Source organism: Polyodon spathula, chromosome 16 (genome assembly GCF_017654505.1).
Source record: "Polyodon spathula isolate WHYD16114869_AA chromosome 16, ASM1765450v1, whole genome shotgun sequence".
In the NCBI taxonomy this organism is placed as follows: Eukaryota; Metazoa; Chordata; class Actinopteri; order Acipenseriformes; family Polyodontidae; genus Polyodon; species Polyodon spathula.
In genome coordinates this window covers 15698582-15724808 of record NC_054549.1, presented here as the reverse complement: position 1 = coordinate 15724808, position 26227 = coordinate 15698582, and the positions used below count along the sequence as shown (strand labels likewise).

Genomic DNA, 26227 nt, shown 5'->3' with positions numbered 1-26227 from the left:
ATTAGGTACTCCAAGATAGGTGCTAATCATGGTCTGTGAATCAAGTCAACAGAGCTCTGTCTGTAAGCCCAGTACAAAAGGTTAGTAGAGATGCCTGCTCTCCCTTGAAGTAAATTCAGTCTCATGGTAATGTCAAATGACATAAACACATTAAACTAATTTTCATACATTTTTGCATTTTTTTTTCTGTCATCGTTGAATAAAGCTTTTTATCTGAAAGCAGGATTCATGCTTCTATAAAAAAAGCCCAATCCTTTTGTTATAGAAACTAGAGAATATACGTACGACTAACTCAGAGGGTATACGTAGCCTATTATAAATGTAACTAACCATGAACTTTCTCATATGATGTGATCTGCATTAAGAATGTATTCTAACCAATGCCTGTGCCAATCTTGATCAAATTCAGGCCAACGATTACCAAGATGTAGCCTTCATTAGCTTAGGCAATCACAAGCCAGGTGTTGAGCATAAGAAGGTTGCCATTAAACAGATCCAGCTGGCTGTCCAGTTTGTTTCTAGTTTCAGCTGCAGGTCCGTTATACAAGTTCACCATAGTACATGCATATCAAAGTGTAATAACGCATAGGTAAGCATTGTACAGCCCTGAGAGGTATGGTGAAGCCTATTAACAAATGTGGCAAAATTATAGTAAATGCAAAGTATAACTATGGAAAAAGCTTGGGAAAAGTGCAAAATAACCATGAAGAACTTTAATAAGGGGGCCCTCAATCTTCCTCCTTTATTGAAGCTACCTTGTTTTAAATTATCTATATATTTTTATCTTTGTATAAACTGAATTATAGTAATAAAACCAAAATAAATAAATAAAGGATCCGAAAGGTTTTTGATGCATTTTAAAGCCTTGATTATCACTCCTTCAACTGATCACTATGTAACACAATTTTTGTTCCTGGGTAGTAAGTGTTATTTCCTAATTGCTTATGCCTCAAAAGTATAGAAAATGGCTGTTATTCCCCACAAACTTTGCTTTTGTGACGAGGACAGTGATATTTCAAAATATCGCTAATTCCATGTAAATACAGTATAATTGTAAATCTCAAAAAACTACTCACTTCTAAATCTTTTGTGGTCATCTTTGTATTACTTTAGTATAAATACATGTTAACTTGGATTCATATGTTGTTTTTTTCTGACTTTATGTGAACGAAAAGACACACATTTGCCCATTCTCCCATTGGAAATAGTGATATTTTGAAATATCACTGTCCTGGTCAGAAAAGCAAAGTTTGTGGGGAATAATAGCCATGTTCTATACTTTTGAGGCATAAGCAATTAGAAAATAACACTTACTACCCAGGAACAAAAAAAAAAAAATTTTTTTGTTACACAGTGTTATGTAAGCAAGCAATTTGTACGTAGTGGAGTAATGAATTAAAACCTCATTTTGTGATTGTGGTTTTGTCATTAAAAATACACTCAAGAAGAAAGACACTTTTCAAAATGGTGATAATATCATATACTGTAAGGGAAATGGTATCCTTGCGGTCTGGAAGCCCAAAGCAATTAAGAGGCAGAAGAGACGAGAGGGAGAGGGGAAGGCTCTTAGCAACAGCTGCTAAGAGGTGAGATGAAATGTCTCAACATGTTTGCTTCCACTTGTCAAAAACCAAAGTGTGTTTTGAATTACCCCAAAATTAGAACATACCTCTGCTAATACCTTACATCCTCTCTTGGCACAAGCACAACTCCCAAAACAACTGTCCAAATTACTGCCATCTTTAAATAGTCCTCTACATTCATCATCCACATCCACATCGTTCCTTTAATTTCAAATGGCCAACTAGTCACCTTAACTGCAATCAGTGCCCCCCAGGCAAGACATATACTGTATCAGAAATAATCACAACCTCATAGTCTGATAGGATAGTCCTTCCTGGTTAAGACAGTCTGCAGAGTGATTTTAATAGCATTCAATGAATGGGAGACTTCATGCCTTAATGGCATCTTTACAGTAGTTTACAGAAAACGACGCATTTCTTTGCAATATCTTGTAATAGTTATAGCATTTAACACTCAGTAATATTCAGTAATTCTAAAATGAAGCATAGTTTAAAGAATAGTCTTTATTAATGTTCTTGGTCATTTTTAATTTGCTGGTTTTCTAATTATCTGGGGATATATATTTATGATGTTATAGAACCGCTTACCCAATTGGGATGAAAGGTGGTTGCTGGTGTCATGTTCTCCTAGGTTACGCTAATGTGACTAGAGATCGTAGTCACGAAGACCAATGGTAAAAGACCATGGAGTGACTTCCCAAGAATCCAGACAGTGATCTGCCTGGAAGATTACCTCCAAAGTGTGCACTAAACAGACCTGTTTCTCCCATTGCTTGAAGCTTTCTGCAGCCTCTGTTCCAATGCTGTCTTTGTACAGCTTCTCAACAGTTGCCATTATTCTTAGTTCCTTTGAGAGACCACTGTTTCTGATATTAAGTCTCTGTCCAAGGCACCCCCACTGAGGTGTGCTCAAACACTATATCTAAAGGCTGGAGCAGTCCTCCACTCTCAGACTGCAGTCTCTTCAGTATTTATAAGGTTGCCAGAATCCACTCTTCCTCACTCTGCTCCAACAAAACTGCTATAAACCTGCTATTCCCTCCACATTTGTATTGTATGGCTGCCCTGTATACTGTTGATGTACTGTAAGGCAAATTTCTGCAGCTAAAGTTTCCCATTAAGTCCTATTAACATCGCCTTCATTGCAACAGGCATCTCGCTGTAAAAATGCACGATGCCTGTTTCCCCAAAGGGTTGGGATGTAGAGGGACCATTCATTTGGAAAAACCTGGATATTCTGTATCTTGTGTCAATGTGTTGAAGGATGTAAGTGGGGATGGACAACATGCAAATGAAAAAAGCCGACCTTCCCATCTTTAGAAACCTGAGCAGGGTAAAAGCAAACCAGCATTGCCATACTAGAGAATACTAGAGGGAATGATGGAAACTAGTAGTACAGAAAGAGAAAACGTAGAAAAATATTAAAATATTGGGTTAATAGTAAGGGAAGAGCCTTCCCAATGGAAGAAGTAAAACACCACAGAACTGCTGAACCCATAACACTGAGGTGTGAGTCAAAAATACATGTCTACTTAACCTTTCACACAGCATTCAGTTCTCACTGCAGAGTTTGAAGTTCTGGATTAACTTGTACAGTGCTACCTCATTATTCCACTGTCCAAGCTTTGTACATGTACAGTTTACTGTCAACATGGCCTAACAGTGAATAAACCAACAAGGATCCACTGTATTTTGAGAGAGACCGTTCTTAAATTGGAATAAAGCAAGCTGTTGCAGCACTTGGCTTCATGCGTGGAGTCTCTGAAGCCACTTGTGGATCTGAAGCCCAAATCTCCCCCTCCCTACTGGTGTTTGGTATAGGTCACTGCCTCGGCCTCTTTATTCCTATACAGCGGCCGCTTTGACACCTGGGACCAGCTCCCCCCGAGTCCCTCATTAATCGACCCTGATATTAATAGGATCTGAATGCTGGCAAATTAGAGGCCTTAAAGAGACAGTGGCTTCTTTCACCCTCTTTCAGTCAGTGAGATCGGTATTAGATTTTCAGGTTATTAAAAAACAATAAAACCATGTTTAATCAGTTTTTTTTTTTTTTTTATTGAATCAATTTTCCACAGATATAATTGGGTAGGCTTGTATTTTGTCATAATTTAGTTTTAAGAAATAAAACACTAGAAAATATCTTTTCATCTTTTCATTTCCATTTAATATTGTAATAAAAAAACTTTTTTTTTTTTTTACTGTAAGAAACTGTAGTTTACAATGGCTTGGCTACTGTGTTCTAGTTTAATGTCATGCGTGATGAATGTACTGACAGAATATGCCAATGCGTAGTTAAAACAGATTTAAGATCTAATTTAAACAGTGCTCCAAACATTTAACAAGGTAACCAGGCAACGGGTACAACATCACTGTACAGCGCCAGTAGCAGAAGAATAATGTACATTTTAAATAAAAACACAGGAACTGTTATTAAAAATAAAAGGTTTTTTGTTTGTTTGTTTTTGTGCTGTATGTTCAGTGCATGGGCTGACAGCTGTAAGACATACTGGAATTCTGTCAGCCCTTTAGCCGTGATTAACGAATTTTTCGTATGGGATTTATAATTTAATTCTAAACAGTGTATGGCCATGTATCCAGCTAGTTAGTTTGACTATGAGGAAAACAACATAACAAACCATAGTATAAAAGATCTGCAAGCAATGGATTTTGCATCTTGCATTACGGGGGTTAATGTTCATTTGTTTTAGTGTACCTCCCCTTGGCACAGGATGGTAGTCTAATATGAAACACTATCAGTCTAATATGAACATCAAGTTTAATAAAAGAAGCCCTTCTCCTCTAGGATAAAATGCTATAAAAAATGACAAGATTACTGCTAAATATCATTTATTACAAAAAGGTCTTATTACTGTAGATTCAGACGACCGTGGAAGTGATATTAACATATAAATCCTGAGCTTGAATAATAATACAGGAACATATTTCTCACGAGTCTCGCGGTGTGTTATACGTTAAGTTTTATACTGAAATACAATTTGTTGATGTCTGTTATAGTGACAACATTTTTAAAGCAACTGTAACTGCCATCTTAAATATGTATGACCATTAGATGCAGATGTTCAAAAATGCAATCTTTGAAACAGGAGTCAAGTAGACACCACGTTCAGCTGGTGCCTGGTCAAGCACGTCCTTTGCATTGGGCACTCATTAACCTCCACCAGGAGGAGAGAATTTGAGAGTTTGTATGCCAGAAAGCCTCAATCCTTACCCAATTGAAACCAGGTTAAATTTGATCTGCTGTCAACAGAAGTGAATGAGACTTATTTCTGTTTGCTTTCAACTCCCAGTGACTGTTATGCTACCAGTACAGGTATTTCCCAATACTGAATTCTCAAGAGGACATTACTATAACCAGAGGACGGATGGACGGACACAACACACACACACACACACACACACACACACACACACACACACACACACACACACACACACACACACACACACACAGAGTCATTCTAACAAATTGAAAAATCCATTAGGAAATCCAGGCTTGCAAAGGAAAGAATTATAGCACTGGGACAGCTAAGCTCCAGTCTTGCCTGCCTGCCTGTTTGTCTGCTGGGCCAGGCACAGGAAAAGGTTTAAGCCTGTGAAATTAGAGGGACTGCTGACAGCACTGCTGACTCAATCGTGCTTTCTATCTGTCCACAGGTATAGAACAGGCGATGTATTTATTTATTTTTACGCTTGGACTTGAACACTCAAGTTGAGGCCAGCTGCATTGAAAATGAAATTATACTGTAATTTAATACCACAGAGTTCATTTTGCAATAAAATACATAGTAATTGTCTGCCTAGCTTCAGCCTCGCAGTAGAGATTAGTAAAAGTGCGACCGTTATCAGATTCACTGAGTAAGGGGAATAGAGTGATGATAGGGCACACTGTAGCAGGTGACACACTTACTGGAAAATGGAGTTCCACAAAACGCTTTGCGTGATTAGATTTTTTTTTTTTTTTTTTTTTTGCAATGTAATCTACAGGCATTTACTGACATTAAATGGTATGCTACCACTTTTCAAAATAAATAGCATTTCCAACCACATGATTAGATTATTTGAAATACTCTTAAAATATCAGACGGGATCTGAAAGCAACAGGGGAGTTTTTAAAAATGCTTTTAGAAGGGTCACATTTCTGAGAGTCAAGTGGGTCCCAAGAGTCTCTAATAAATGCGCTGCTGCTTGGACTCTAGAGGGAGTCTAGTAAACAGGGTTCGAATCCTGTTTGTGTTGAGCTGCAGGTCTTTCCTTTTAAAAGTTTACCAGAGTAATAGCAAAGTGTAATAAAGCACACTGAAATCATGGTAAAGCATAGGTGAGCACTGTAAAGAATTCCAAGGTATGTTAAGCATATTAATAAACATGGCAAAGCAAGGTAAACTGGTAATAACTGCAAAAATAAAATGCTAAAATACTGTGGTCAACTTTTATAGGGACACATAAATTCTTTAGTATACAAAACGACAGTGAACATTTTTTCTTTTTTAGATAGAAAGATACCACAGACATGCCTTCAGGCCAGGCTGGTTTTATATTTCCCCCCTTAATATGAATCATGCTGTTTACACGCATTCCCCAATATTCCATCTTTCATTACTACTATTATAAATATTAGATCTAATTACATTGGGACTCTCCCAGGGAATGGTGTCATGACATCTACCCATATCAATGTTCCCTGTGAGCCATGGCTTTGCTAACTGTCTGCTGTTTAATGGTCTATGAAAGCAAGGACCACAGTCTATTCTGCAAGATCAGAGGAATTGTTCTATTTTTGCTCTAAGATGTAAAACATGTAAGGGCCTTAGGGCAAATTTTCTCTGCGAAATTAAGTAATTTGAACCGTATAAAACTACAAAGACAAAACTCCTAACCATGATTGAATTGCTCCTTCCTGCAACAAAGTTGCTTGCGTGTTATATATTTGGAAATACTAAAAGATCAATTTAATGACAGACATTTTGAATAAAAGTATTTTTCAGCATATTGCGCTACTGACTGTTTCATATTGCAATTGTGTTATTCCTTTCAGAAAATGTGCTTTTGCATTCACTTCAAAACAGGGCACAGAGCTTTTTCATCTTTTACGTTCAGATTATGTTCAGAATTTGAAAGGTGTGTTTTGAGTACTCAGTAACGGTACAGCACAGTTAAAGGTCACTGCAGGCTCTATTTTAGTGTTGTTGGATGTCAGTGTTTTTTTTTTTGTTTTTTTTTACAAAATTAATTCCAATTAACTGACCATTGGGCTGCTGCAGCAGTGGAATAGTCTGATTTAAGAGGCTGTGAAATATTCAGGGAAAGTAAGCAGGCTGAGGGATGAATTTAGTGGCTGTGAAGGGTAAGAGACTGGACACTGTCAGCCTGTCTGTCCGTCTGAAAAGCACAAGGACAGACAGCCTTCTTATTGACAACTTATTTCTTAAAACAAGCTTGTTTGTCAAAGAAAATGGACGCTAGAGTGGCCCTGATACTTGGTTTGAGTCTGAGAAGGTATGCATTTTTCTTGTAACTAATATTTCATCTTGGTGACATATAAGTGAAAATGGGTCTGTTTTTATGACTCTTGCACTTCAGCTAACAAGCTCCTGTGGGCGACAGCTCCTAAACTCAGCTGTCAGCAGCCTCTGATGTCTCTGAATGCCTGGGAGCATTCACTCCTTCCTACCTGAACACGGCAGTGTGTATTGTGTGCTCTGGAATTAGTAAACCACTCCCCTCATCGTGCTGTGTACCCAAGGTGGGTTGCTTTCATTGTTAGTGGCGACACCTGTCTCCAATTTGCTGTGCTCAATCACTGATAGAGTCAAAGGCCTTGTATACACTTCAGTGATATGCTCCAGCTCTGTCAGCCCCAGATGGATTGCATAAAGACCATGTTCCTTATTTATTGTCTGCAGCAATCTAGCAAACAGAGTAAAGTGGTAAAAGAGGGGTTCAGGTTCTTTTACAGTGGTTTGGAAAATTGCTAAATAATTGATGTCAAAATTTTGGGTTATAGAAAATTGTCTAAGACGGGGAGATGTCCTCAAGGGAGAACCAAGACTTGTGTAGTGAACTATACCGCTATGGCCAAATGTTTTGCATCACCTTATAGAGTTAACTAATTTTGCTTCATAAGATCGAATGATACCTGCTGAATAATGGTACGTTAACATATTGAATTACATACCGCTTTGTAGTTTTCCATATACTTAATGAAAAACTGACAAACTGAAAAATGTGACATTTCGAAATCTAACGTAAAATACTGCACTAATATTATGGCTTCCAGTAGACTTTTGCAATATGTAGTTTGTTCTTTTTCTATTACATGATGTTAAATAAAATATCTAAATTATGTTCATATCGTTTTTAATTTTAAATTAGATCTCAATCCTAAAATTCTAGGCGATGCAAAACTTTTTGGTCATATCTGTACATTCCAACATATGGTGGTTCTTCAAATATCAGCAGAAAGATAAGCTGTTGTTCTTATGGAAGTTTAAATGACCAAATGCTAAGTTTCATGCTCAGTGCTACAGTAATGCGTAGGGTACTGAAAAGCTTGTCATTTCGAGTTTCCAATAGTTTTACCACACATTTCTACACATGAAAGTTGTGGATATGCATCAAGTTATTTCTGGTGAAGGGGGAGAAAAGACCATAGGATAAAAACCAGGCCATGTCTGTGCTCATTTAAGTGAATCCACAGGGAGTGTAACATAGCTTCCTTGGCAGGCTTAAGTAAACCTAAGTAAGAATAAAGGAATCCATTTCTCCCATCCCCTCCATACCCCACCTGTTCAGGAAATGTATGCAAGAGCTTGTTTCTTGACTGAAATGCTTGTGTTTACAGGGTCTCTGATAGGAGAGTCTGCTTAGTGTGTTTGAAGGCAGGCCTTTCTCTAGCAGCGACACCTCGTATAATGCATGAACACATGCTTTACCTTCACCCAGAAGGAACTGAAGAAAGTTTGTGAGAGCGCACCCCTCAGTCCTGGGCCTCTCTCAAGCAGAGGCTGGCAATTGTGTGGTGGTTCGGATATGTGGACTATTGTCCACCGGAGCCAGAATGAGACTCATGCCTGAAGGGCAAGTCAGTTAGCCGCTGCCTCACCTTATCTATCGGTGAGAAGAATCCACTTGTCCTGTTTTTTATTGCTGTACCTCCTGAAAAGGTCTCAATAATCAAGCTTGTGTTAAGCATGCTTTAAACTACTCTCCAGGGTTAATAACAATCATTATAATGGTATCCTTTAGCAGAACTATGAGCAGACTGCAAACTGAACATACCAGAAGAAATTGCACACTGTGTATATAGCTGTGCCCAAAGCTGGGTTGCACAATCATTTTTCATGGTTTGTAACATTCTGACTAATTTTAGTGTGATGCTCCAGCCCCCCCCACCCCACCCCCTCGTTTATGTTACAAGTCTAAAACATTGGACAGTAATTTATGGACTCTTGGAAAACACGATTGGCAGATGCCAGTTAGCCAGAAGAAACCCTGGCAGAAGCATTAGCAGAATGCAGCATTGTAAGCAATGGAAACGAGATGGAGCACACTGTCTGGCACAGATGTGGTGCAATGGCACTACCTGTGTATGTTAGGTGTTCATACCAATGTATCAGAATATGAAAATCTTACCACTGTGGTACCATTCGGCCTAAGCTTTAATTGTACACCTTGCTCGACCAATTCGGGGAATTCCCCTTCATACAAAAAACATTGCCATTGTAGTAACGTAACTGTTGCATTGACAAAATCAAAATGCAGCCCAGGTGTAACCAGAATAAAAGGGTCCTGTTGTGTCAAACTCCCCCCCCCCCCCCCCCCACCCCCCCAATAAGAGAGATCTTTTGTTCAGATAAGTTGGCAGTCCAAGGATACACGACTTTGCTCAGAATTAGCCCTGAAATTCTAACTTGCTAATTTGATTTTCATCCCCGGTGTGACGGACGAGTGATGGAGTCGCTTAACTCATCTAAAGTCCCTCGATGCTGCTGAAAAATTAATTTATAATTTAATTTTTTTGGGAGCATGGAGTAGCTGAGGGGCTACAGAAAGAAGTCACAAGGATTCAATTACGGCAGGAGGTCTGAAGAAATTCTAAAATATTGTGTATCCTATTTTTGTACCCCTGCGGGGCGAAGGGAAGATTGCCGAGGTAGGAAGGGAGAAGGCAGCTGGTCCCAAAAGCCATCTGTGCTGATCTGGCATCCAAAACAGACGTTCCAGTTCCATTATAAATCATTGATTTTTTTTTTTTTTTTTTTTTTAAAACATGTTAAAGCTCCAAATTGTATTTTAACAATTTTACAATGTCGGCTTACTTGGAGTTGTACTCATCCAGTAACTAAAAACCAAAAAAAGAACTGCATGTTCACAGAAAACAGCGTACCAGGCTGTGGGCCTCATCATCATAGGTAACATTTATAGGAAACTTCATCAAGTAAGAAAAGCTTTGGATATTGTAATAATCACAGATGAAAGCACTAGCAAACCCCTTTTGTCTTCTTCACTATGTCTATCGACTGATTTCATAGACCTTGATTTACACAAGTCATCGACTTCCTTGCCTGAATTAGGTCGTGCAAGATTAGTACTAATTGCGGTTTGTCAAACTATGTGTGTAAGTGCTGCCTTTATATTATTATTATTATTATTATTATTATTATTATTATTATTATTATTATTATTATTATTATTATTAATAATAATAATTAGTCATTTAGCAGACACTTTTATCTAAAGCAACTTACAAAGACTAGGGGTTGAACTATCAACAACTGCTGCAGAGTCACTTCCGATAGGACCTCAGTTTTACGTCTCATCCTAAGGACAGGATATGGTATACCTGGAATCAATAAGTACAGCCACATGAATAAACAACATGGCATGTGTTCCAAGCAAACTAAAAAAAAGATAGGGCTACTGCCCAGATATTTTAAATGGCAATGATATTTTTCTAACTTTGAGCAGATCACAGCATTGCCTATAAGGGGTCCTGTATTATTATAAGTGTCAGTAATGGGCATAATGGTGCTGTGAACATTTTACAACAAACTGTTGAAAGTAAATTATAGGGAATTACACACAACCAAGCTTTCTTGTAGCCGGTAGCAAATTTATAGAAACACTTAATTTTTTTAAGTAGCATTAATTATACAATTATATGTGTATTTACATAGTTTATTACATAACTACCTGTGCAAATTAGTGTGAAATCAATGGCAGTGTTACAGCGGTGTAGATGAAAGGGTGTGAATTCTGACAGGCAGTTCTTGCTAAGGCTGTGAACTGTTACCCTAATTGTAATGAGCACTTATGTGTTTACACTCTCTTCACAATCTCCCTCTGCACTGTGTTGGCGGAGCAAAGAAAGAGAGGCTGTTACACTCTCTTCACAATCTCCCTCTGCACTGTGTTGCTGGAGCAGAGAAAGAGAGGCTCTTACACTCTCATAACAGCCTCCCTCCGCTACACTTTCTTATGGTTAACATTCAGTTGTTTCTAACCAAATTTGAAATATTCTGCAATCTTATCAGATGGATTAAGCGAGGATTCTCCAATATGGTTTCTCACAGCGATTGTGGGGGGAGAAGTAATTGAAGAAAGATGGCACACTTGGAGATCGGAAATCCAAGACAAGTACAAAATAAGAGCTAGGATTAAAAAAATAAATAAATAAATAAACATTTCAGAGCAGGAGTTATACTTTGTTTTAATAGCTCTAAAGGATATATAGTGAGTAGACTTTTCGGTTTTGGCAGGTTAATGAGAGGAGGCGCTGATGTGTGTTTTAAAAGTGCAGGATATTAAAAAGTCCACCAGTGAATGGAAATCAGAGACTAGAAAGCAATAAACTGGGAGGCTTGTTTGGGTGTTCATAAAGTTTCCTTCACAAAGAAGGGACTGGCACGCCAGTTTGGTGTGTGTTACAACTTACAGCAGGGTTATTTACAGTGCAAACAACTTGATTTCCACTGAAGGAACGCTTCGATGGTCCATTAGGCGAATTTGTAATAATGAAATTCATCATATAGAAAGACTTTTTGAAGTTGCGAATGCTGATTATCCCACGCTGGGGATGAATATTCCTGGGTGATGGCAATATACAGCATAAACTGAGTGAGTCTAAATGAGCAAAGCTAAAATAACCAACGAGTGAAGGAAAGCATGAACACTGAAGGCCGAAGCCCAGGTTTTTGATGTCTTTACTCCCAAATGGATTATGTGTTGAGTTCCCCTCGAGACCCATTGTGTTTTCTGTTTATCCCATGCGTAATTAACCATTTTTTTGTTTAACAGATTAAACGTTCCTGTTGCTGTGGGGAGCTCTGATATCAAAGCTTTTCAGAGCCGTTATTGTGGCACCTGAAAAATAAATATGCTTCGGAAAACCCACACGTATAGAATAAAGTCTGTATGTAACACTAGAGTTTTACACATATCGACAGTAGATAAGCATGTATACAAGTGGGGTGCGTTGAAACAATCAAGCAATGCACACGTTATGTTTTTCCATTACCGTCGGTGTAGGTCATGCTGATCTACTTTTTTATGATACCGAAATCTGTAATTTTTTATTAATTTATTTTGTGCAATAATAATATAAATATTTGTCTCGTCTGAATTGTTTTTAGTGCCACTGTAATACGAGATATCAGATGTGTAATGGTACAGTGGCCTGAACTGGTGTTAGAATGGTACAGCAGTTTGACATATACCGATTGAAAAACACCGGTAATCCAGTGTAACAGCACAACATTTACTCCAAATCCATTGTGTTGCCTTTGCTGGTAATGCAAAGACCCGCTAAGAGTTTATTTAGGGCAGCTGACATCTACCAGTAATATTTTCCAAAAGTCCATAAATTAACATGTAACGTTTTAGATCTGTAGCATAAACAGCTGTTTGCTTTTCAGGGAAAATGTAGATTTAGCACAGGAGCATAACGCCTGCTTACATTTCCATGATAAATGGTTGTGTAACCGGTTATGGGCAGGACAGCAATGGCAATGCAGGGAGCTATGCAGTTAGACATCTGCATTTTTCTTAAGAATGGGCTGTCGGGGGGGCAAGTGTTGGGAGAAAAACCATGGGTGGGGAAAGGTTGTAATTACCTCCCCGAGGTGCCCTGTGGGGCTTGTTTGAATAAATAATTACACTTTTCAGTCAGGATATATAAGCCCATAAGCAGCCAAGAAAAGAAAGAGGTGGAGAGGAGGAATAGAGACTCCATCAAGGAGAATGGAGTGAGTTTAAATTAAAGGTTTGGAGAGCTCTGACAAATGGAATGAAACGAATAATCACAACTAATAAAAATACAACAGGTTTATTCAGGCTCTCGTTTTTGAAAGTAGCAATTATATATATATATATATATATATATTCTATATATATATATATATATATATATATATATATATAATTGTAACGCTACTTTTCTCTATATAATATCTATCTCGCCTATATATATATAGATATATATCAGTTACATGGGTTAAACCAGTTGGTTGTACAACATGTAGTTATACTATTTATTTAAATATATTTTCATGGATATTTTAACTAGCTTATAACATTCACGATTTCTGTTCTTGCAATATAGCTAGTCTTTGGCTGCCCTGTAGAGACAAACAGACAGAGAGTTTCAGTCTCCAGTGCTGTTAGGATCTCAATGCACTAAATCCATCCCTCTGCATATTCTACTTTATTTTATTATAGTTTTGTCTGTGGGCCATCTCACTAAAATTCAATTTTCAAATTCATTACCCAGACCATGCTTGGAATATACCGCCCCTGCCAAACCATGTTCAGTTCTTATCATATTTTATTATAAGACCATGGTATTTCAGAATATGGTCTTACCGTACATCACAACCAGCCATTGCAATACCATGAGTTACCATGAATAGGCTGAACACAGAATCTGTGGGATTGATCTGCATACTGTATAATGTATACTGATCTGTGGATAGCTTGTTCTAATACTGAGTAATATATTGCCATGCCAGTCTCCTGTATTAAATTGCCTGGGAGAATGCCTGTGTTTATACAGTAGTAGCCTATTGGTGTCATCTGTGTTGGAATGACTACACTGATCTTGGAACTGTGTTTTCGAGATTGAATTTGTTGCCTTACTCATCCTTATGCTGTTAAATTTGCCTGAGTTCCCGTCTGTATTGAATGTGCTGTCTCTAATACCCCAGTACGGAGGTCTCTCTCTATTCAATTCACATCACTCTCAGTTTGCACAAGGTAGCGTTGCGAAAAGAAGCAGTCTTAAGTTTGCCAGCAGCCCAACTTGACACACATAAGCTGGGAAGCTGCTACTGCCGCCCCTGTTGAAAGAGCCAGCTTGTTTTATCAGAGAGCTTGGGAAATCCTTGCATGTTGGTGCCAAGTACAGATTTTCAGGCTCACGAAGTGTCTCCATCAATCAGGCGCGCAGATGCTTAGAATGAGAGAGGCCGACAGTGTAGTGAGAATGTAGTGAGAATTAATAGTTTAGAAAAGTCCAGTGTTAAATGTTTTGAATTTCAAATACAGCTTTTCCACAATTGTACGTGTACAGTGTTATTTACTTCATACTCAAAATGAATTCAAAGTATTTAGGAAAGTTTAAAAATAAAATAATGAAACTGACATTCGGAATTGAACTGGGATTCAAACTGCACAATCGTGTTTGTGTGCGTGTGTGACTGTATTGGGAGTAATTCATGCATACATAATGAAGCAAACAGCTAAAAGCATGCTACCGTATCTGTTCTAATGAACTATTTTCTCCTGAGATAACCCTTCCCCCTCCCACTGTTGCGGACTCACGCAAAGAGCTAGGCACGCTTGACATTTGAGCAGAACCATTTGCCAGGGCTTAAAATCTGAGCACAGACACTTATTGCTTTAACCTACCTCGCACTTTCACTGAAATGCTAGACGTTTCTTTTCAGGAACAATGTAGCTCAATTCCTTATGCTATAGGGTGCTCTGGGGTTTTCAGACAGAATCTCCCTTTGTTTCTCAAAAGCAAGCTTTTGACTGCAATCCAGTTATCAGATTCACAACCCTTCTGTTAAGGCTAATTTATACTGCAGTCTTCCAACCATCACTTCAGCCGATTTCTAGTCTCTTGTCGTCCGACTCAAGAAAGTCTGGTCGCCAGAGTTACATTTTCAGTCCATCTCGGGTGTCACAAGCCTGTAGTCTTTCTCATAGAGCGGGAACTGATATTTTAATATTGAAACAAAGCTTGAAATGTATATGGTGGCAAAATGACCAAGATAAGATGCAAAGGAAACCAATGCAAAAATGACATTTCAACCTATATTCTGCTGTACGCAAGAGGTATAATTTTCACATTTTGACAAACCAGTTGTATCTCAATGGTTTGAGCACACTACAAAGTAGTCCATTACAGTACCATCAGCACCTGTCAACATGCTACTATCGATGTCTCTGGACTCATATATAGCTCATTGAGGTCTACAATATCTCTTTAGATGTGAATCCTGAACAATAAGTGTTTTTTGGTTGTCAAAATGTTGGTGTGGTGCTTAAACATGTGTGCAGTCTGGTTAAACAATCCCTTTTTCATTTGTTATTTTTTGTTTTGTTTGCTTCGCTCTTTAAGAACTCCAGGTCATCAGTATGGCTCTTTCAGGCAAATAGGTTAGACAGCTTGAGCTGCTGTATCAGGACCACTGTGTGCTGTTAGTTTCAAATCCACTGCGTTGCCATTGCTAGGATTTGGCATCCATGGAAAGAGCATTGGGGTAAGGAGGAGACTGCTTTGCTGGAGCTCCTGGGACTGAATCCTGCATCTCTTCACTCTGACGTGTGCAATACTTTTTGAAGAGCTGTTCTGTCAACACACATGATCACTGCTATGAATACACAAACTCACACACACAGTTAACAATCCCATATCAATTTCATGCTTGGTTGAGTCTTAAGTAATATTTTGGCATGTTTATGAGAAGTAACAATTTAAGAAGGCAGTCAATCCTCAATCCTCCTGCATTCCACACTGCAGTTCAGGACTTCCTCTAACCACTGAGCTACTCAAATCGTGGTAGGGTACCATAAAGTACTTTCTTTTCTTCTATGAGACAACATGGTTCATTGAAATTGTGGAAAGCAGTGATGTACTTTCCCAGAGTTTTTCACTCATTTTCTCCAGTTTTGATGGTTAAAAAAACAAAAAAACAAAAGTGAAAAAAACCCTTTTTTGCATAGGAGAAGAATGTATTAGTTTTCTCCATGGGAGAAGAGCATCAGACATGGGTGATTTATCTTTGAATGAAAAGTTCACTCTCCAGGAGTGCACTGCCTATACCAGGTACCTGGTTCTTATTAACACAAGGGTGCAAGGTGAGAATGAGGGGAAGCTTGAGTTTCAGCAGCTGCCTTGCTAGTCTTGTATTAATCTAGTTACTCAGACACAGGCTTCAGCAGGGGTGCCATGCTTTCATCTGCACCATGAAACCACTCCACTGTCTCAGAAATCAATTACAGAAGAGCTGCAGTGTAAAAAGGTCAACTTGAGGGGTCCGCTGGCATATTGTGTTTCACAAAATCCACACACCCTTCCTTACGTGAATCTTGTGAAATAAATTTGGAAGATATGACAAATTTCAACAGGAACAACAAACCGATGGATCATATTGTATTTTCAAAGCATTTACTAATGTAATCTTCCTGTTGTGTAGATTCATTTTGCATCATTTTCTTTTTCATCATATCCTGTGACTTTTTATAAAGTTGAAATAACCCCTGTGGCCTCAATAGAGCTCTTTGTGTCTCATCTACCTTCCAAGTACATCTGTGTAAATCAAAACAGGAAGAATATGTTAGTTAAGATCGTTTGTGTCGCTAACCAAGTTCCCCTTTAAGAGATTGATATTACTCAGTTGTTTTGGTCCTAGTTTAGTAAACTGAACAGCTTTAAATGTTTTGAAAATATGTTTATCTTTAACAGGGTTCTATAAGCCCAGGGTTTAAATATAATTTATATATACAGCTCACCAACCTAGCGTCTCAGCCAAATGCTTGATCAAAACGAAAATCCTTTCCTGAGATATCCTGATTTGGATTCGTGTTGTCTCCAGCAGCATTTCACAGTCATGGAGCATAACAGGCAGCCAAAACACAGTGTGTTGTTTGTTTGTCAACCAGAAGGTCTAAGCTGATACATATGGGGTGAGCGAATTAAAGGAGCCTAAGTCTTAAAAAAACCTTACTATCATGGGAATAGTGTGTCAGTGTCTGATTCAGAAATAGACAAAATGACTTCAGGTCTGTTCCTAATAATCAGCATTCCAGAAATGTATCTGCATTTTAGCTCAGTTTAGCTCAGTTTTTGAAGGCAGGATTTCTTTTTTTTTTTTTTTTTTTTACTGTGATCTTAAATGATTCTGAACTGAGATGCAATGGTACTGTAGCTCATGGTGAGTGTCAATGGTATGAAGCTGTTTTAACTTAACAACATTAAACCTCTGACTCATTTTTACTCAAATAAGTTTAGCATGTTCCCCAACAACAATGTTCTAGAATTCTTCATTTTAAAAATATGAAACTCAGTTGACTGTGTCTTTTTAAAAGTGGGTGACTCATACAACGAGGAAAGGATTTTAACAGTGCATACAGTATATATATATATTTAAAAAACTGTTTCAAAGTTTCCCTTCAGGACAAATGCTAGCTACAAAGAATCCCATTAAGATACTGAATAACTACAATTAGTCAGTGAAGAATTCATTTACTTGGAGTCACTTCTTTAAGTAATGTTTTGACAGATGAGTTGCCAAAAGCAAGATCACCTTTTTGTCAGATTTGTTTTAGCCAAACTCTCGTGACTCTCGTTTGTATGTTTTTAAGGGTTTGCTTAGCCTTTAGGTAAAATAATCTCCCTTTTTAATTCCTTTTGGCATCGGAAACACACTAAACACAAAGTGTTGAGTGCTGACACTGGGCAAAGGAACAAACGATCTGAAGGTTGTGACCTTTATACTTGGCATGCCATATACACAGGCTTTAATAATAGTTACTTTAGAAGAAGATATTCATATGTGACACCATCAAGTTGGCCCAATTTCAGACACCCCTACCTTCCTCATCAACCATCATCACAATCTCGTCACCCCCGCTGAATCATTACACCGTGTAACAATTTTTATTTATTTTTTTGTTCCTGGGTAGTAAGTGTTATTTCCTAATTGCTTATGCCTCAAAAGTATAGAAAATGGCTATTATTCCCTACAAACTTTGCTTTTGTGACCAGGACAGTGATATTTCAAAATATCACTATTTCCAATGGGAAAACGTTCACATAAAGTCTAATCGTATAGTATAATCTCGAGAAACTACTCACTTCTAAATCTTTTGTAGTCATTTTTTTATTACTTTAGTATAAATACATGTTAATTTGGATTCATATGTTGTTTTTTTCTGACTTTATGTGAACGACAAGGCACACATTTGCCTGTTTTCCCACTGGAAATAGTGATATTTTGAAATGTCACTGTCCTGGTCACAAAAGCAAAGTTTGTGGGGAATAATAGCCATTTTCTATACTTTTGAAGCATAAGCAATTAGGAAATAACACTTACTACCCAGGAACGAAAATTGTGTTACATAGTGTTATCAGTCCAACCCAGCCATCCTATCACAGAATAAAACATGACCAATTAAAAAAGTAATGCAATTTATTATCAGCATAAAATAGTAAATACTAAAAGGCATAACATAATGCAACTGTAATTATTCAGGATGCAGGGCCTGTAAGGGGATGCCACTTTAGTTTTAATAAACCGCTTAATCTAGTGGGCAGAAACTTTCTCCCCAAAATGTGATTACCTCCACTGCGAGCAGCAGGAGTCAATGAAGAAACATTTCAAATGCATGGCGTACCATCAACCACAACTGGAGATTGACAAAACTGCTTGAAAATGTAGACCCTTCCGTGCAACGAAATTTAGTTCCTAGCAGTCTGTTATGAATATTTAAAAAGTGTTTTCTAGCTTATAATATGCTAATGTAGTGCGGTTTATGTTTTTTTCTGTTGAGCACAGTAAAATGATCTGCCTGCTAGCTTCTTTGGCAGCAGAGTGTGTACTGAACCATGCAGAGTAGATTAGCGTTTTAAAGCAACACACACTGTGATCAAAACCTATGGAACCAATATGATCATGCTAAGCTGACTCAACATTATCTGATTCATTAACCCTTAACTCTCTCTTCCTATCTACAGAGACGTTAATGGATTCCACCACAGCAACAGCAGAGCTGGGTTGGACGGTAACTCCTACATCGGGGGTAAGTAAAAACTCCTGTTTAATAGCAATAAACCCTAGAGAGGGACTTATTGCAATTATACGTACGCACATGTGCTGCACTATTTCTATAAAGAAAAAAACCCTCCTGCATCCTGCAAACTTTGAAGGAACATGTTATTAGTAAAACTTTCCATAATCATAATGGTAACAAAAATTATTCATGATATTTGGGTTTGGACTGGTTGGGCAAATACATGTTATTTTAGAAACCAGTTACCTGAATGTCATGAAACTTGTCATACTTCTGAAGCTATACATTTTAACCGATATTTTGAGAAACGATCGTGATCCAGCTTTTTCATGAGTATATTGGACGTCATGCAGGGATTGATTTCAGATAATCGTTTGTTAATTGCTTTTACTAGGAATAAGTACTTTCGAAATGAAATCTTTACAAACTATAAGAAATGGCATAAGCGACTAAATGTGTTGTATAATTCAAACTGTAAGTCTAGCTGCAGTCAGATCACATGACCTATAGCACCAGGATGCAGTCTGTTTATTTATAGCATTTACTAAAAGAAATGTAACAGGATCATAGACCAAACTTTAGAATAGAAGTTTTACTCAACGTGAATCTCCCTTAATTAACAGGACCCAAATGAAGCGCTAAAAGATTCTCCACACAATAAAAAGAGACAAGTGGTAATGTTAATAAACTTCAGAAAATTGATGGCAAAGGATTGGGTTGGCACATCTGGAGCTATCCCTTTTGTTGTTTTTTTTTTATTTCAAATTTTGTAACATTCCTTTATGGAATGTAAAAGAAACCCTGAGAATTCTACAGTTCCCTCTGGGACCTGACCCCTGCTCTGGAGTCCAGGAGGTATGAGCGCTGACCCATAGAGAGCTCTAATGCAGCCGCATCCACTCAGGTGAGGGATAAAGGATGAGCATGGATTTGTGTGCAGCAGCACATCATGCAGTGCACAAAACGCAGGATTTTAAATCAGGATATTTTTTTTTTTTATCAATGCCTGCCATTGTTATATGAAATAAACACTGTGAAACAGCTTCCAGACATGAATCCACGCATCCATCAGATTTGAACATAGACACTTGAAATGTTCTATCTGTGCTTCATGTTTATATTCCTCAAGGAATGTTCATGATATTTCAGCATGTTTTAAGGCCCAATAATAGTTACAGCCTGTGTTCTCCCATATTCACATTCTTAAAAATGCATACGCAAGCAAACAGCATTTTTTATTCTTTCTTATCACAATACACATACAGCAGAGCTTTTGCCTAGCAACACACAAGCAAAGCATGTGGTACTGAGTAGCTACAGCAGCGACAGGAGGCTCCAAATAGGGCATCAGGGCGATCAATTCATGTAAAATAAAAGGCATGGCAATAAACAACTGAATTGATAGATTAATTGTTGCATCTCTAGTCTTCTGTTGCAATTATCTCCTCCAACACTGCTTGCATGAAAAGAACCAACAGATTATATTAGAGAGCTTCAGTCACCTGCATCGCTCCTCCAAGCAGCCTACAAGTGCATTCTGTGCCAGACTGCGTGGAGATGTGATCAATCAAACTGTCCCCCGACCCCCAACGCAAATCCCTTAGTGTGCATTGTCACAGGCTGGCTAGACTTTACTTCCTGCCCTTAGGAGATCCCATCTTTAGACCATCTTGGAGGAGTTTAATTATCTCCTGTGCTCCCTGTGGAGCCTGTTCCAGGTGAGTCAGCTGGTATTACAGCACTGAGGAGGCACTGTCAGGGCTGTGAAGAGCAGGGATCCCCAAAGGAAGACGTAGCAGACTGCTCATGACTTGCTTGAGTGGTGTAGTGTTTTATCATTTCTCACTGAGATGCACCTGAAAGGGTTCAGATTGACACTGGATTTGATCCTACAGTATATTTACTGTAAATACAGTATGGTATGTTATCCTTATCCAGAGGTGGGCAAAATCCAGGTAGAAATGGAATTAATATACGTTACACAGGCCAATAATATTCAATAAATAGATCAATAAATCGAATATATTCCTGCAACTCTGCTTGTGCATTGTTCTGTCTTTTTTTTTTCTTGAGTAAAGTCCAATTCGACTAAAAAATAAGTCAGTTTTACTGTGGGTTTATTTACACTTTAAATTCTGCAAATATTTCGTTTTTAATTAATTATACTCTGAAATGTTTATTTTCAGTGTAGACCTTCTGTATATCTACATTGATTATAATTGGTTATTATATAGCATTTTTAAATTTGTGAATTTAAAACTACATTTTATAGTGGTAGGAGACTGTTTACACAAATGGTTTAAATGTTTACTGTATTAGGCTCAGTGACCGTCCCTCTATGCTTTTAAGAAGCACCAAATCAAACAAACACTGTGATGGAGGGAAATTATGTTTCTGCAGTGTTAGCATTAAATAATTGTACACAGCTACCATAATTACTGTTATTTGGTACTTGGAAGGATAGCAGAACTGTAATTAAAATGTAATCCTATGGTCTGGTAGCAGGGCTTCGCTGGGTAATGCAACAAAATGATAAATTAAACATATTTTGGTGCAGAGAAAGGTTATTTGTGAACAAAATGGCTGCATAATAGATACAGAAAACAGATTAACACTCTGTCAATGAATTATGAATTGAATTGTTCAGACTCTTGTGTGAGTCAGCTGCAGGAATTAACTCTGCGGCTTTATCTGCCAGGGCTGTATCTGAATGAATATTTGGCTGCCTGCACAGCGGTGAGCTGCTGAAACTTGTTGTCCATCGCACCATGTACCCCCTAGGAATGAGCCCTTGCTTTAGTAACTCAGACGGATGTCCCAATGTGCTCCAGATTGGGGAAAGCTCTCCAGGGTGCTTTTAGCAATGGCTTGCTGAGGAAATTATTTATTTGTTCTGAGACACCATCCCCCGTAATAATGATGACTCCATTTTCAGCTCTCCTGCACCATCATTACTCTGCACCTGAGTACAGGGCTGTAGGACGACGAATGTCTGTGTAGTGGAATGTCGGCACCAGTAGAAATGAACGGACCGAGGCTGAAACTGCAAGTGTTGATGTAACCCATACACAGATGCTCAGCATCCTAGTATATATTGCTTTATTATTTTAAAAATTTTCTAATCACAACCTCTATTTAGTCCATTGTCAATTGCATTGAAAAGGTTGCTGAAGAGAATACCGTTAAGTGGCTGAGGTACTTGGTCGATTGTAATGTCACAGTTTTGAATGGACTTTGCAGTTGAATGGAATTGTAAAAGGTGCCTCAGGTATGATTTTTTTTAAAGCAGGTGACATCAATCATGCTGATATGGAGAATAATACAACATGGTAAAAAATGAAAGGAGCAGGGTTGATGTATGAACGGGGTCCTTGATGTGTCGTGGAATGTAGAAGGAAATAGTTGCACTCTGATTGGCTGAGCAGTCTATAGTAATAAGGAGCGCCAGTTTAAACACTCCATTCTCAGCTCTCCAGCACTGTCACTACCCAGCACTTTAATAATGACCACTAGTCTAAACAGCTCCTGGATTCAAAGATGGAAGATTCTGTAAGTCACATGCATTCAATAGCATACAATGATTTTAGATACAACCATGCCCTTTTAATTAAACAAAAAATCTTTGAATAGAGCACTAATCTAAACACTATTTTTCTAATCACTGATAGAGACACCAGATGAACAAAAGGCTGATGCTAATTAATAGTGGAATCATTGCAGCACTAATTTAAAGACTTCAAAGGAATTGTGTGTAATTCACAAGCTCTCATCCTGACTTGCTCTCTGAGCTTCCATGGCCTGATTTGAATAATTATTGTATGTTCCTATCCAGTCCGCAGCCTAAAGATCAAATAGCTTCAAATTTTGTTTTCTTAACTGTTTTCAGATGTTTGCGGTCATTTTGAGTGCAGTTTTTTTTTTAAATATTATTCCTAATCATCCACCGTTAAGAGACTACTGAGAATGATGTTGTTCGCTCTTAACCTTTGCAGGGAGGGGCCCTTCTTAATTGATATAAAGAATGTCATCACATATAGTTCTTAACTGAAGAAAGCATTAGCAGAAATGGCTAACATTGTAGCTTGTATTACAGAACACCCACCTGGAATAGCAGTTGGGTGTTCTTGCCCTGAAATTGCAGGTGTGTGTTCTTGCCCTGAAATTTTTGGCAAACTTCTTATCTAGCTTGGCTTGGGAGTGGATTAAAAAATGCCTTGGCTTGCCTAGTCAGATTTCTTCAAACCCCACCAAAAACAATGAAAGCTTCCCAAAAGAAACTCCCTATTCATACACATAGCAGGCCACCTCACTTGAGTGCTGCTTTAATTTGTGTTGTGCGTTTGTCAAAAACAGTTTAAGAGTCTTTAATCCACCGAGGCAGTACTCAGCACAAAGACCTGTAATAATATGGATTTTTATTAAGTACTGTGTACTTTCATGTAAAATGTTAATTGTGGCATTAAAAGTCTAATTTGCATTCAGTACTTAGTTTTGTTAGTAGAAACATTTAAAACGTTATATTTCTGCAATGGTGACTACCAAGATATCACATTGTACCCTACACCAGTTCTTAGCAGTCACCAATGCAAAAACCCATTTTTAAGGGTAAAATGAGGGAACAAATATCCCACAGAATCTTGTGTTAATAGTAAATGGTTAACTTTTGGGGGTACCACTGCTTATTAAAATCATTAACAAAGGAAGCTTTTCTATTCAGGGACACATCTGAGTGGGGTAAAGGTAACAACCCCCCCCCCCCCCCCCCCAAAAGGTTAACCCCCCCCCCCCCCCCCCCCCCCAATTGATTAGGGGTTTTAGCTACGCATGTGGACTAGCAGAGCTATACTGGTGTTCTTTTCTGAAAAGAGACTAATATTGCAGATAGCAGACTGTTTGGTTCAAATTGCATGTACTGCTAACCACTGATAGAGACGATGCGTCTACAAACTGCCCAACAATGACTGCAAGCTAACGAGATAACAATGCTGTGGACTAGAAGGGAACAGGCTCTAGACTTCAGAGAGATCAAAAGAGATAATCCCACTGGCATCAAAGGGGGTCGCAAGGAGATAACAAAAGGCAGATGTATGGACCTTTTGTCTCCAGGAGTGTGAAGAAAGCACTGACAGAGGTTGTCACACTAGACCACACACACAGACACACACACATTAACACTCACACAATAAATTAAATTACCTTGACCATTGGTTAATGTCAGAGAAAGGGGAGGTGGACCATCTATACAGAAGGGTATTTAATGTCACGCAAGCATTGTAATTTTGAGTTTCTGTATGTCCTGTACCTGGGACCAGACTCCCTGCATATTTCAATAAACCTGGCAACTGACTGAAGAAAAGGACTCTGTGCATTTTCTTGAATCTACTTACTCACCATCTATTTTTTAAGTTACTTCAATTACAAACCAGCCAGAGGTACCAAACTAAAATATTATTGGTAATAGACATTGTATGTATTTGTCTGTTACACATACAGTAGGACCTTATATATTTCGTTAATACAGTGAATACAAATATGAATCCTGCAAACACAAGACCCTGAGTCCATCTGCCCCACCCAATCTAAACCCACATTCCCCAATTAAAAGAAAATTCTAGGTCATTGCGCATCTCTGTGTTGAAGCCTTATTTCCCAGGAATTCACTGCTACTTCATCAAGGAAGGCTCAACCCTCCACTCCCAGTACCTTTAAAACACATGACCGAGCAGAAAAGAAAAGAAAAAAAAAAGAAACTGTGAAAATGAAGATGTTTCTTTTAATTTCACACTTAGCGCTTGATCGCTGGCCCCTTATTATCCTTCATTTGGTTCCCTCCACTGCCTCCGATGAAAGCGCGTTGGGAAAGCCTTTGCGTGACAAAAGGGGGCCCATGGGCCCGAGAAGTCTGTTTAGGGTTTTTCTTTCCTTTCATTAATTCTTGCTTTTTTTTGCATTTAATTTAATCTGTCAAAAGCTCTAGCTTTTGGAAAGGCAAGCTCCTGAACTTGTTTAGTTTGTAGCAAAGTACGTTTTTCACCGAGAGTTCAAACCAAACCACTACCCCTGTACTCACACTCAACAAACCCTTTGATCAGACCGAAAAAATAAATAATTAACCTGGAATCCAAAAATCCCATATAAAGGAATGTCATTAATTTGCTTACACAACTTTGCTCTTTAAAAAAAAAAAAAAAGAAGAATTGGCTGTTATGGCGTGCAAAACAAAACCAAACTCTATGAATGAGCCTTTGCATGACCGAATTGCTTTTGTGAGCTTTGTTTTTCCGTGGAAATAAAGGCTGCACTAATTAATCCAGGAAAGTTGTTACACAAATATATGTAATGTTTTTTAAATAGGGGTTGACTTCACCGCTTTCCTGTCAAAACCCTTGTTAAGACAGGACTAATTTGAAGGATTATGTCAGCTGTGAAATGAGGAGTGAAGCAAAGAAGGAGGAGGGAAGTGGAGGTGAGACCCACATGTAGTCTGCTCTATAGCCTTTCTTTAGAGAGGAGGGGGTAGAGGGGAGCGCAGAGGTCAAGGTTGTGGCTTATCCTGTGGTCAATAGCCACTGTCGTTCAGCTCTAGAGGGCTCCACAAGAGAGTTTAAAGGGACTAGTTGACACAAAGGCATGAACTTCAAGTCCCTGTTAAGCTAACACTGGGTGGTCTAAAGCTTTGTTAAATCCAAACTTTAAAAATAAACAAATACATAACTACAGTATTATAAAATAAAAAATAAAAAAATAAATTCATAAATTCAATGACAAATGACTCAACGAGACATCTTTTTCAGTGTCTTTTAAAGTTGAAAGTTAGTTTTGACAAACTAACATTCATTTTAAATGGCAAACTCATCCAAAGTGTTCTTTTTAGAACAGTACTAATACAATATAATATAATATGGTTTCACAGGAAACATTACAAGTCCAGGATTAATGCTAAGTAGGGTCTGTGAAACCAGTCGTGAGTCTTTAAAGTTACAAGATCACTTTTGGTTGGAAAAATAAAACGCTTAACCATTATTTATTTATTTATTTATTTTTGTAAATACATTTCCACAGCAATTTTTCAGTTTGCTGTGTATTTTTCTGGCTTTGATAAACTTTCTTTACCTTACACATCTTTACTGTACTGTAGCAAAGGCCTAATATGAAAAGTTTGTCTACTTGCCTTAGTGTCTTTTAGTTTTACATTAGAATCTGTGTCTGAATGTTTGAAGTGATGGATGAACATCAAAGGCAAGCGGTGCCAGTTTAGTGTAATTTTAATATAGGTGTTTGAAAAAGCTTAAGAACTAGGGTTGTAAAATAGCCTAAAATCACAT

The 26227-nt window shown here is 38.0% G+C and overlaps 1 protein-coding gene across 4 annotated transcripts in view; it reads left to right on the top strand.

The window, feature by feature from the left end:
• Positions 1 to 26227, top strand: part of LOC121329232 (ephrin type-B receptor 2-like) — a 112515-nt gene that overhangs the window by 32597 nt on the left and 53691 nt on the right. For all 4 annotated transcript variants that reach the window (XM_041274712.1, XM_041274711.1, XM_041274714.1 and 1 more), the window contains exon 2: positions 18847 to 18911. In XM_041274712.1, coding sequence (XP_041130646.1) covers positions 18847 to 18911 — 65 coding nt within the window. The remainder of the gene's footprint in view (positions 1 to 18846; positions 18912 to 26227) is intronic.